The sequence below is a fragment of the Pyrus communis genome, chromosome 17, assembly GCF_963583255.1.
Source record: "Pyrus communis chromosome 17, drPyrComm1.1, whole genome shotgun sequence".
Lineage (NCBI taxonomy): Eukaryota > Viridiplantae > Streptophyta > Magnoliopsida > Rosales > Rosaceae > Pyrus > Pyrus communis.
In genome coordinates, this window is record NC_084819.1 from 17,431,319 (window position 1) to 17,445,132 (window position 13,814).

The 13,814-nt window shown below is 36.4% G+C and overlaps 3 protein-coding genes across 4 annotated transcripts; all 3 read left to right on the top strand.

Moving 5' to 3' along the window:
* Nucleotides 1-1,554: 1,554 nt before the first annotated feature.
* Nucleotides 1,555-5,596, top strand: LOC137722490 (uncharacterized). 2 transcript variants are annotated; one of them, XM_068461504.1, is made up of 9 exons: nt 1,556-1,702; nt 1,784-1,997; nt 2,804-2,951; nt 3,305-3,455; nt 3,552-3,677; nt 3,768-3,848; nt 4,017-4,209; nt 4,294-4,564; nt 5,144-5,596. In XM_068461504.1, exons 2-9 carry the CDS (start codon nt 1,800-1,802, stop codon nt 5,392-5,394), a joined length of 1,419 nt encoding a protein of 472 aa, XP_068317605.1. In that variant the 5' UTR covers nt 1,556-1,702; nt 1,784-1,799; the 3' UTR covers nt 5,395-5,596. The 2 variants fall into 2 exon arrangements, with proteins under 2 accessions (XP_068317604.1, XP_068317605.1); XM_068461503.1 differs by having other exon boundaries at nt 1,555-1,997.
* A 1,881-nt stretch (nt 5,597-7,477) lies between these two features.
* LOC137722123 (F-box/kelch-repeat protein At3g06240-like) lies at nt 7,478-8,483 on the top strand. Its single transcript, XM_068461102.1, has 2 exons — nt 7,478-8,235; nt 8,366-8,483. The coding sequence occupies exons 1-2, from the start codon at nt 7,478-7,480 to the stop codon at nt 8,481-8,483; spliced, it is 876 nt and encodes a 291-aa protein (XP_068317203.1).
* Nucleotides 8,484-12,450: 3,967 nt separating this feature from the next.
* LOC137722124 (F-box/kelch-repeat protein At3g06240-like) lies at nt 12,451-13,782 on the top strand. The gene has a single exon (XM_068461103.1). The coding sequence runs from the start codon at nt 12,451-12,453 to the stop codon at nt 13,780-13,782; it is 1,332 nt and encodes a 443-aa protein (XP_068317204.1).
* The last annotated feature ends 32 nt before the right edge of the window (nt 13,783-13,814 follow it).

The window sequence follows — 13,814 nt, forward strand, 5'->3', positions numbered from 1 at the left end:
ATAAAAAATTATACTTATATGAAATCCATGGATAAGATAATAAAAGAATGATAAAATGCAAAAAGAGTATCTAACAAGTCCAAAATTTAAAAACACATTAAGCATATATGCCATATAACCATAGCGAGCAGTATTGTACGATGATACATGCACAATAAGTTCACAATTTAAAACCACATAAAATGCAAAATAGGAGGAAAATAAGGAAATATAGTAATGTAGATAGGATTTTTTTTTCTAATTTCAAAAAAAAAAAAAAAACCACCTAGCCTGCTTAAAGCCCAGCCGATTTTTCTAACCGATTTGCAAGAAAACGCCTCGGGTCATCACCGCCTAGCGCCTAAGCCTTTTTTTAGAACATTGGTTTTTGTCCATTATTCTTCCTCCTATTAATAAAAGTTGCTGATGCACAAAGAATCAAAGATTATCATGTTCATTTATTTCCTCAAAAGAAGATTGAAGAACATTTATGGCACTGAGTTTCACAATTTAAAACCAAATTTGGTATTAGAGCCCGTTGATTTGATGGGAAAAAACTAAAAACTACCACCTCTGATCCAAACGAAAACGTTGCCACCATGGATGTTCACCATGAGCATCTGCAAATACAGGTCGATGGCCTGTTCATCGATTAGCCCCAATTCCAACTTATTCCACCACCCAATCCCCATCCCTATCAACCATATACAGTCGCACACTCCAAACTCTGGTTCCTTCTTTGTCGAGAGAGAGAAGGAATATTGGTTGAGAAGATGGATTGGGAAGGCGTTGGAGTAATTAGCAAGGGAGAGACAGAAAAACAGTCAGCTTGATGTTGTTTCCAACGACCCGACTAATAATATCGACGATTTGGAGTGTATAAGTTGTCCGGCACGCATCATATAAAATAGGTGGGACCTCATAAATAATCCAGTACTAATTTAATACGAAATAACACCAAACACCAAATATTATTAAATAGTACTATTTGATGTCGAATAGGAATGCGCAAACAAGACCTTAGTAATTTTAATTCTACTACGTCCTTTGACATTAAAGAAAAAAAAAATCTATTACTTTCCGTATTTAAACTCTTCCCGCAACATAGAATCATTTAGAGTAAATTATTGATTGTTTGTAAAAAAAAAAAAAAAAAAAAAAAAATAAAGAAAAAAAAAACCCAAAACAATGATGGTAGGGCATTTGGCGGTGTCGGATTGGCGGGCCACATTCAAAATTTCGAGAGATTTTCAGAATGATTGTCACACGAGATGGTAGAGCACGTGTTTTTATAGAAATGATGAGTTATGTATGTTAAAAGGTTAATAACTTAAAATTAAAACTTTCAACCATTTATATAAAAACACATGATGTACCATCCGTATTCCTATCATAACTAAAAATTTCTCTAAAATTTCAGAAAATCTGGAAATAGAAATTAATAATTTATTTAATTGTAATTACATATCTGGAACGTGCCCATCTTTTTCCATTTTTTTTTATTTATTGATAATTATCGTCTGCTATTTTATTCTGATTATATTAATACATAATTCTCTCCCTCTATCTCTAATTACTGGTTCTCGGACCCTTTATCAAAGCTCTCCCAATTTTCAATCCCTCTCACAAGCGCTCTCCAGATGATGGACAAAATTAGGGTTCTTGGGGAATTGTTGTGATCCAAAAGGCTTCGATTTCATCTATATTGAAGGGAGGATATTGGGTGTGTGTATATATATAATATATATATAATATTTGAATTTGAATTTGAATTCGAATATATGTTGGGTGGTGTATGAACCAGAATCTGAGGGTTGAGAATGGAAGTGGGAAGGAGGATATCGGCGAGTCCTCGGCCGTGCTCGGGGCGGCGAGTGGTGGCGAAGAAGAGGAGGGGTGGTTCCGATGGGTTCGTTAACAGCGTGAAGAAGCTTCAGAGGCGTGAGATTTCTTCGAAGCGTGATCGGGCTTTTGGGATGAGCAATTCCCAGGAGAGGTTCCGCAACATGCACCTCGTGGTTCGTTTTCTTCTCATTTATTTAATTTCCTCTTGCTATTATTAATCCAATGCAATTGAAAATTTTCAATTTTTTCACCTGAAAATTTGTTTATATTGATGGGATTATTTATTTCTGTTTGATATTTTGCTGGGGATTCAACTTAGAACAATTCTTTTAAGCAAAGTAAGATACTTGAAACTTGAAATTGAATTGGGGTTCAGTGGCCATTTTTGACATTATAGAGATGTTTTGAATTGGGGTTCAGTGACCATGTTTGATATTTCGCTGTCGTGTTGGTTTCTGTACTTTTTTATTGTCTAGGGTTTGTTTCTGTAGATTCTGCTGAAGTTGGCCTTAGAGTAAAACTTGCGGTCTTATTAATTAAATTACCTACTAAATTTGCCCCTCTGAGAACTTTGCAATGGGAAATGAATTCATTAATTGTCTACTCCGCGTATTATGGAGCATTAGAAACTCAAGTTATGGAATAATTTTTTGTGTGGCAGTCACGTGATGTTGCTAATCCATGTGTTATGATATGGGTGCGTGAAGGGGTTCATATATTAGGGACCTAGGGCATAGTGTTGGTAAATAATTAGTGTGGTATAACATAAGTGGATTGGTAACAACACGTGGGGGGTATGACGGTCACTCTAACAAATGTCTCCAACTTATGACCCAACATTTTTTTCTTTTACTGTCGAAACAGTAAAGTTGATATTCACGGTAATCCTTACTTTATATGTCAAGCATATCATGGTGGTTATCAATGACATGCTGTGTTTCTTTTTTTTGGGTATCTAATTAGTTAATTTCTGCTTCAGGAGCAATATGATACTCATGATCCCAAGGGGCATTCTTCGGCCATATTGCCTTTTCTGATGAAAAGGACAAAGGTCATTGAGATAGTTTCTGCACGTGACATCGTCTTTGCTCTTGCACACTCTGGTGTTTGTGCAGCTTTTAGTAGAGGTAATAACATGCCAAACTGTATTGAATATGCAGAACAGTATTTATTATGGGTACCCATTTGTTATACATTTATTTCCGTATATTTTTCCCAACGTAGCAGATGTTACAATAGGTTATGTTAGTCAGTCGTTGAAAGATAAATCCCAATAATTGTAGGAGGAGATACGCAATTTAAATAGTATAATTGAATTTAAAATGACTAGAATAGTAGAAACAAGACTGGATTGAACCAAGCATTAAGACCCAACCGTGGGTGAATGGAATTTTATACGTAAGTCAGTTGATAAAACAATTGAAAAACTTCTATCATGCCTGTATTGTTACCTATTCTCAGTTGGCTATTCATATTGCAGAGAAAAACGAGAGGATTTGTTTCATGAATGTTAGTCCTGATGAAGTTATTCGAAGCTTGTTCTATAATAAGAACAACGATTCACTCATCACAGTTTCGGTGTATGCTTCAGACAACTTCAGCTCTTTGAAATGCAGATCCACAAGGATTGAGTGGGTAGATCGAACTCAGTATTTATGTGTTACTTTTTCAGCGCCATCATAGGTTATCTGTTTCTTATGTTCTGTTATTGTTTATTCATTGGCTAGATATATAAGGAGGGGACAGCCAGAAGCTGGTTTTTCTCTTTTTGAGTCTGAGTCTTTGAAGTGGCCTGGGTTTGTAGAGTTTGATGATGTTAATGGCAAGGTGCTGACATACTCAGCACAAGATAGGTAGGTTTTCATTGTGTAACGTTTCTAATATATGTTTACCAAATTCAATAGGATACTAACGGACATCCCCTTTTTGTGGTACTGGGCCAGTATATACAAGGTGTTTGATCTGAAAAACTATACCATGCTGTACTCTATATCAGACAAACATGTCCAAGAAATCAAAATCAGGTATGTCTTTGTCATGTTCCCGACCCTCAATCTCTAGTTGAAAAACGGCTGTGCTTACTTCGCATAGTTTGTTGTTAATGTCTCACACAAACCAATGGGTGATGCTTAAGTTCTTGATATAATTCTTCTGCATTCACTGCACTCCATGATTTCGGTTGTTTGTAACAGTCCAGGCATCATGCTGTTGATTTATAACAGAGCTAGTAGCCATGTTCCTCTGAAAATTCTGTCAATAGAAGATGGCATAGTTCTCAAAGACTTCAATCATCTACTTCATAGAAATAAGAAGGTGGACTTCATAGAACAGTTCAATGAAAAGCTTCTTGTCAAGCAAGAAAATGAGAATCTTCAGATTCTGGATGTAAGTAAATTATAGCAATTAATGGCAGTTGGTTTTTTGCTGCCTTGATTATCCATGCCTGAGCAACTTTTAATTATCTTGCAGATTCGAAATGCTGAGCTGATGGAAGTTAGCAGAACAGACTTCATAACTCCATCAGCATTTATCTTTCTGTATGAGAACCAGCTATTCCTGACATTCAGAAATCGATTGGTGTCTGTCTGGAACTTTCGTGGAGAACTTGTCACTGCGTTTGAGGATCACTTGTTATGGCATCCTGACTGCAATACCAATAACATTTATATAACAAGCGATCAGGATCTTATCATATCCTACTGCAAGGCCGATTCTGATGATCATTGGTCAGAAGGAAATGGTATTTCTTTCCACTCCCTGTTCAGTTTTTAATACAACCAGTGGTTTTATAGTTCTTGGCTGCTCTCAGAACAATTATCTTGCCTAATGATCACGTGTGTCCACTGTCTGGTTAGTAATAAATCTGTGGGAGATATACACGGTCAACTGGGACATCCTTTTCATGTCTAGTTTTTTGAAGTTGGGTACAGAGTTAACCTTGTTCTCTTCCTGCTCATGCTGGCTGTAACATATAGTATGGGGTTTAAACCTCAAAACCGAAACTTAATTTGGTTTATTTTTAAATGGCCATAAAAGAAATGTAACTTGATATATCTTGTGACTGTTTAATGAACTTCATTACCTTATCTTTCTGCTCAAGCAATAGTTCCTGGCATCTTTCTAGTAAATACACACATGCGAACAGCTGATAGATCAAAAGATGGTCAATGTCATTTTCTAAAAACCTAACACTGAAACTAGTTTGTTCCTTTAAATTGCGAGCTGGTTGTTTTTATGGATGCAAACAGTGACTAAGCTTTGATGTTATGAAGAAAGTTTGGAGGATATTTTGTCATCTCATATTTGGTTTTTGTTGCAGCTGGATCTATTCATGTCAGCAATATCTTAACCGGAAAATGCCTGGCCAAAATAAATCTGAGCAATGGTGGTCCCAAGGTCGATGACACAGAAGGCAACACTGGCTCCTCAAGGAAGCTAAGCAACTCATCTCTGGTGAGAAGCACAGTCGCTGAGGCTTTGGAAGACGTAACTGCTCTCTTCTATGATGAAGATCGCAACGAGATATATACCGGAAATAGGCATGGTCTTGTTCATGTGTGGTCAAACTGAAGTTCAGATTATCTTTTTGCTTTTAAGGGCCATGAAGCTGCTCTTAGAGAAATAGTTTAGTTGGGCAGCCTAGTGAGTGGATGTGCGATATCATCAGTGGCTTTGTATCATTAGGTTTCTTGGAAGTGCTCTTGCTTTGTATCATAAAATGATTTCAAATTACTAATGTTGCTTTCCATAAAGCTTGATTTTTGGGTTTGTATCTCATCTTCTCATTGTTATGGTGGAAGTATTATTTGAGATGGTGACATGAAAATTTCACGGTCTCGTTTGGAAGTGCTTTAAAATGACTAACAGTGCCTGTGATGAAATGTTTTTTAAACCAATCCTTGGTAAATCCCAGTGGATTCTAGAAAAACACTTTAAGTGATTTTTGCAAGAATCATATATATGGTTTCTTTCAAAAACCATTGCTTTTGGAATCCTAAATTAATTTCATTAGAAGTGGTTTCAGTTATTTTAAAAGCACTTCTAAATGAGCGTTTATATTTTTTGAACTCAAAGGTGCACAAACTTAAACAATCAACATTGTCACTAGTACTACGGTTTAGTACTCGTTCCCCACTAAAGTGAGGAGGTTTGAAGTTTGTCATCTGTTGATGGCGAGTGCGATATCACTTCATTATTGTGACTCCATATTGTGGAGTTATTGGATGAGATGTCCGGTGACAAAAAAGCATAAAACCGGCCCTTGAAAACAAATCTCTACAGATTTTTTATAACAATGAGTAACTTCACTACCAGTAAAAAGCAAATCAACTTCACTCGATCTTCTAAAGTTCATTGAAAATCAAAAAGATATCTTTCTTGTTTTTAATTCTCTTTTTTTTTTTTCTATTTGTTGAGTTCATGGATTTTTTTTTTTTCTTTTCAAATTTCACATGTGAGGTATGTTTTCTTTTTGGTTTACAAGCGTGTAAGATATGTTACTGACACCTGAAAAGGAAATTGTTATTACGCTCCAAAAAATTCTCGGAAATTGTTACCAACACTTTGAAAATTTCATAATACACTCCTTTTCTCTCTTATTTTTAATTATAGAAGAGTGTGTGATGATTTTTTTGACGCGTCATTAGCAACTTTCCTTATCTATTTGTGAATCATATTTTATGGATTTTTAACCAATGACCGTCTCAAAATGTCAGCTTTATCCCTTTACGTTAAATAGGTTAGACATGCAGTAGTTAAGGCGATCTAGGCTGGTGGCAATATAGGTTATCTAGGCTAGCAGTGATATAGGTGTAGCTCTCGGCAATTTAGGTGATCTAGGCTCTCAAGTTTGGATCTAATATAAGACGGGCAAATCTAAGCGACATTAGTAAGTTCTTGCTGAGAAATAAGGTACGATGCCTCTTCATAATTTTTTGTGCAAGTTGTTTTTTCTTTGATTTTAGTTTTTTTGTTATGTGCCATAATAAGTTGCATCAATTCATTCTGATTTTTTTTGAGAATTTGTTATCTCTCTTTTTAGAGTCGTAGTTCTAATTTTATTTCATGCTGTAAATTCTTTACTTATCTAAGCCTAATTTATGGTTGCAAATGTGTCGATCTTTTATGTGGAGGAATATTTTATATTTAGATGATATAGATCTACCCCTCATGTAATTACCCTTTGTAACTATTGGTTTTTGACTGAAACATATGAATTCTCACTTGATACGGAAATAACATAATATAAAACATTAACTTTTATGCTTCTTGTTTATGATTTTTAAATTCTCAATCAATCTTTAGATTCTTGTACTTATAAAGTTAATGTTTTATTTTGTTCTTTTGCTTGATTAAGGAGGACTAATGGAGACCAGGAGGATGAGGAGGACGAGGCAAGGACAAGGCAGGTGCAGCAACAGGAACTCAAACTTGATGGACCTCGACAACGATATCCTCGTCAACATTTTCTCTAGGCTGCCGGTGAAGTCAGTTTGGTGTATCGGATGCGTGTCGAAAACCTTATCGAACATCGTCGACTGCCCCTTATTTGCTAAGCAACAAATGCATTTTCTGATTTCAACCAAACGCCGCTTCTAATGTGCCTCAACTCATGGTTGTTGCGCAATTCAGAAATAAGTCCACAGAAAAACTCATGGCCTTGCAATCACTGCAATACGATGGCAATTCACTGGAAAAGAGCAGACATAACATTGTATCACAGGTTATGTTTCGCCGGCACAAATATTCTTTTCATCTAGATTTTGTTTTCTTCAACTTGATTTGCTTGAAAGATGGAACTGATGGAAGCCGCTGCTTGTTGCTGAATCCGCTGAAGGGAGAAGCTATGATGCTCCCAACTATGCTCCCAAGCGTCCAAGTTCCGGAAAATCTGAATCCCAAATCATTTGAATATTGGTACGGTATGGGATTTGATAATACGACCAATACATACAAGATTGTTCGTGTTTATGGATGCAAGATTGCTGGTATTTTTGGAAGACTCGTTTCCGAGTATTTGGTTTATGTTTTGGGAACAAGCTCATGGAAGGAGATAGACTCAGTTCCTTCTCGTGAAATAATAATTGATAAGAAGGTATCTGCTTACAGAGACATGCATTGGTTAACTCTTCGCTTAAGAAGAGTTCAAGCAGTTATTGGCCACTCTATAAGCATACTGTCTTTTGACTTAAAAAAAGAGAAGTTCCGTTTGAACATTCCAAATCCCCCATTTCGAAAAAAGCCGGGTAGCTTCCCACCTATCGAGCGCTTTCAGTTGATCAATCTGAGTGGATCTTTGTCCCTTGTTGATGCTTCATCAAATAAGTATCTTGGCATCTGGATGTTGAAAAATTATGATGAAAAAGGGTGGATTTTAGGGTATAGTAGAGGGCAGTACACTGAGAGCAGAAAGTCCCTATGAAAGTTTTAGGCTGTGGACATGCTGTGAATGGGAGCACGGCATATTGTTCAAAAAATCCGATTGCAGCAAAACCCGCTATATTCTTTTTGGATCTAAGAAGTGCTTCCATGAACTGTGTAGAATGTCCAGTATCGAAAAGGGGATTGGATACGAGCGTGCTCAGCTATACCGGTGGCTTGATTTCCCTAAGAAGTTATGGGAATCTGGTGGAACCGAAAACAAGTACGAGGGATCTTAATGCCTTTACAAACATATGGAAGTTTGACTAGAGGAAGTTCCTTATTATCTCATTTATATGCATATTTAGTGGATTCAATTTTATATTTTGAATGTTCTCTTGCTATAAACTTAGTTGTTTTGTTTCCTTTAAATTTTTCTAATCAAACTGAATGTACCGAAACAATCTGTTCATCCATATTTCCTTGAATTATACTGCCAAGAATGAAAAGGAAGACCTTGGTTTATCTAGGTTCACTTCATTTTTCTTTTGAAGAGGCAACGAACGACAATTCGTTTTCATTTCTTTTGGTTTCGAGAAAGATGAAATGAGCCGAAAGAAAATCAACCCCATCCAGAAAAAAAAGAAGCAAGACAACAGAAAGTTCTCAACATTTTTCTTGCCAAAGTCATACGGAGAAAACAATGGCATAAAGGCCTGAATTTATACAAAACAAATTTGCATTCCTTTCACCATGGTCAATATTTATTTATTTGTCTTAGTGAACCTCGACGGTAAAAGGGGAGCATAATTTATTCATTAATTAATTGATAATCAAGGGGAGGGCTTAATAACTGGCCCCAAGTACATTTGTCTTCCAAAAGCACATTCTGAATAATGTCAGGTGGCTCTTCGAACCACTGAAAATAACTCGCACAACCCAGAGAAAATCTAGCCGAACGATGAGCTACACCGTTGGCCTCCCGAGGAACGTATCCGCAGTAATATTACCAGGAACTCTCCTCAACAAACATTTCACATCGTCAACAACTCGTCCCAAAGAGAATTACCCTCTCTCAGAGCTTGAATAGCATTAACCACACCCAAAGAATCTCGGTCGCAACATAGCTGCGTAGAGCCCAAACGAACAGCAAAAGCCACTCCTTCACCTTGCCTTTGCAGCCACAAACTTGCCATGGTCATCACGTAACACTATTCCCACCCCACCAAAAATCAGCTGCCATCGCACCATCTACATTAACTTTTCTCTACTCTTTTTTATTATTTTTTTTTAATTTTTTTTTTCTGCTTTCCAATATTCGCATCGCATCAACCAATCCTTCAAAGAACAATCGACAGCTTCTCGAGATCGTATTCTAAAGGGCTTATGAACCAAACTGCCGCGGCTAGAGGACATGTCACGGAAACATGTAAAACTGACTGTTCCACTCCTACGTAAACACAACACGCAGTTTGCACAGGGGAGACCGGCTGAGAAAAAAAAATAAAAATAAAACTCACACTTTCAAGCCATTTCTTTCCTGAACTTGTAGGGTTCAAGATAAAAAAAACAAGAGAGAAAACGTTTGGGTTATAGGGGTCACGTGAACTCAATGACTTCAGTGTGGCTCCGCTACTGGTTTAAAGGATTAAAATGGGATGAATGTTCAGGAATCAACGCTCACGAACTTTCAATTCAGAAAGTAAAGCTCTAATTAGACTAAAGTTCAGGCACCATTATTCTAATTGTTGCTACAAATTTATTTTCCCTTCCTTTCACCATGATCAATTTTTTTTTTTAACAAACGATATAACTTATACGAGTAATGTTAGGGAGACTAATTTTGTAGACTAAATGACATAGAAGTTGATGATCGAGTTATTACTTAAATATTGATAAACGCGCTCATTTCCTATTGATAACATTTAGTTTATAAATTTTGTTTACAAATTTAGTCTCCCTAGCATTACTCTTATCTATACTAAAGGGTGAGAGAGTGGGCAAAGTCTCATAATGAGTTAGCAATAATGTGGTTCAAATTCACCTTTGGCGAAAATCGAATCTAAAACCTCTCATTTACCAGTAAAAAGTTATACCACTAGGCCGTAGTACTAAATAACTATATATTTTTATTTTTAAAGAAAATAAAAACATTAAGTATATTTTGGTTGGCGACTCTCAAATTTTAGTCACCGTTTTTAAGACATTGTGACAAATGGAAATGACTAAACTAGACATTAAAAACTCCAAAGGCCCCTCCATTGGCTTTTTGCACAATACAAAAAGAAAGTCATAGACAAATCTCTACATTAAATAATTAAATACTACCTTCACTACTCACGAGTAGTGACTAGTGGCAAGCAAATCAACTTCTCCGGATAATTTTAAATATGAGCATATATAAGGTATTATGTTACACAATTTCTAATTTTTGTTTCTTTCTATATTTATCTTTGAGAAATTTTAGGGCTATCTGAATATTGTTATTGTTTTATTTATTGGTATAAAAAATTGTTATTTGCACTTTATGCAGCTTTTTTTTCCCTTTATTTTTCTACCAATGCATTATAACTTGTTTGGAATGTCAATAACACCTCACATTATTGTGGTAGCAAAAATTTGTTGTCTTTGATATTGACGAATTTGTATCTGCAAAACAAATAAACACATTTGATCAAAGACCAAAGTCATGTGCCCAAAGAGTTGGGTTGGTGGGGTTGGGGAGGGGGGTGGACAATGGATCTACGATGCTTACGTTAGTTTCTTTGAAAATAGGGAGAATTTAGAGCTTAATTGCGTAACAAAAGCTTAGCCAAATTTGGTGGAGAATGAGGAGAGAGATTCTCGCGTTATGTGTCATCATCCAGTTGGCCAAGATATGTCATTCGTAGTATGAAGAAGGAAAGAAGTATCCCGAAGATATTATTACTTAACTAATATCTTGGCATTATCTTGTAATATCCTTGATTGGATGTGATTGTGATTTTTTACTTGAATGAGTTGATCTTCAATTAGGAAAGCCTAAATGTAAGATTTAGTAATTAATCATATTTTTAATACTTACGAATTTTCTCCTTGTTTTGAGCAAGAGAGCTTGATGAGGTCATAGTCATCTGCTCAAGTCTTTAAGAGAGTTGAAATGGCCATGGAACAAATGTGGGCCTTACTAATTTAATGAGGGCATTCTCATCATTCTCAGATAAAAGTCTATGTGTCAACTTAAAAAAAAAAAAAAAAAAAAAAAAAGGGATTTTTTTGCTCCCCAATTATCAATTGTGAAATTACACTTTAATGGATTGGTGATTAACAAAGGTTTCAAATTGTCAATTCTACCCTTTTATGTTTTATTAAATAGGTTATGTTTATTTATCTTATTACTCTTCACTAGGCGCCGATCTAGGCTTGCAACGTTTTAGGCTCTCAAGTTTTGATTGATTTGAGACATGCAGATCCGATTTGTGACAGAGTAGAGCGACATTAGTGACTGCATCTTGATTTTTCTATTAGGTAATGCATGATGATTTTCTTGGGTGTAAATATCAACTCTCATTATCAATTGTGAAATTACACTTTTATGAATTGTTGATACTTCTCAAATTATCAAGTATATCCTTCTTTATTAAATTGCGTTTGTTTATCTCATTGGACTCTTCACTAGGCAATTTAGGCTCGAGGCGATCTAGACTTGTGGCGTTCTGCGCTATCGAATTTTGATCTGATCTGAAACGAGCCGATCTTATCTGAAACGGACATATTGTATGTGTGATAGGCGGATCTGAGCAACATCAACATTAGTAGTGCTGGTTGAGAAATAAGGTATAATGGCTTCCTCTTGTTGTTCCTTTCGACATATCTTGAGTCAGAATTGGTTGTGACAATTCATTCTGAATTTATCATGCGAATTAGCCATATCTCATTTTAAAGTTATAGTTTTAATTATGCTTCAATGGTGTTGGTGTTTTGTTTATCCAAGCATGACTTTTATGTTCTATATGTGCCTTGGCCCTTTGTGAGTTGTAACACGTTCCTGATGATGTAGAGTACCTTGCTTTCTTGTATTTTTATTGGCCTGATTAAAATTAATGAACAATTCCCATTTGATAAAACATAAAACTCTCAGAAGTTTAATTCTCAAATTCTAGACCCTCCTCTACTGGTGTTTGTAAGTTGAAATTCTACACCTCTTCTTCTCTTTGTTAATTGAATTTGTTTATCCAGGTGAGTCAGATTATTACATTTTCGATTTTGTTTGACTGAGTAGGACTAATGGAGACACCGAGGACTAAAAGGATGAGGCACTGCAGCAACAGTAACAGAAACTTGATGGACCTGGACAACGATAACCTGGTCAACATTTTCTCTAGACTGCCGGTGGAATCAGTTTGTTCCGTGGGATGTGTCTCGAAAGCCTTGCACAACATAGTCAGCCGCCCCTCGTTTCTTAACCAACACATGAGTTCTCTTGTTACTACCAACGCTGCTGCTGAAGTACCTCAACTTGTGATTGTTTCTCAGTCCAAAAAAAAGTACATGGCGGAGCTAATTGCCATGCAATCATTTGAATACGATGGCAATACTTTAGAAATGAGAAGAGATAAGACGAGGATTGTCTCAAAGATCATGTCTTGGTGGTACGAATATTTTTTCAATGTACATTTTGTTTTCTGCAACTTGATTTGCTTGAAAGACAGACACAATGGAAGCCGGTGCGTGCTGTTAAATCCGTTGAAGGGCGAAGCTGTGATGCTCCCGACTTGTATCGTCCAAGTTCCGGAACATCTAAAAACAACAGTATTCTCTTATTATTGGTTTGGTATGGGATTTGACAACACGACTAGTACACACAAAGTTGTTCGGGTTTGTGCAGATTCGGAGTACAACTATTATGTTGCTCATGTTTATGTGTTGGGCACAAGATTATGGAGAGAGATCTGCTCAGTTCCTCCCTGTGATTTAACGGTCAAGAATTTATCAGCATATGGCGATATGCACTGGTTAATTCGTCGCGCAACAACTGGAAGAGCTCAAGCAAATATTCGCCACTGTATGAGCATACTGTCTTTCGATTTCAAGAAAGAGGAGTTCGGTTGGAATATTCCTGATCCCCCCTTAAGAAACATGCCGCGTAAGTTCCACTCTGTCCAGCGCTTTCACTTGATTAATCTGAGAGGATCTTTGTCCGTCGTTGATGCTTCATCAGATAAACACCTTGACATATGGATGTTGAAAAACTATGATGAAAAAGAGTGGGTTTTAGGTCACAGAATAGAAGCCAGAATGATTAATGCAGAATGTCGGTATAGAAGTTATAGGCTTTGGACTTGTTGCGAATGGGAGCATGGGATTTTTTTCAAACGTTCGAGAAAGAGCAACAGCACTGTAGTCCTTTTGGATCTAAGAACTGTTTGCATACATCGAGTAAAATGTCCGATATACCAAAAGGGGTTGTATACGAGCATCTTTAGTTATACCAGTAGCTTGATTTCCCTGAAATGTTATGGGAATTTGATTCCGCTAAAACGTTATGGGAAGCCGATTGAAGCAGAAGAAAGTCGTCGCAGTGGTTCCTTTATGAACATTTGGCATTTATGTAACTGAAGCACAAGGCAAGACTCTAGTTTTCCACCAGT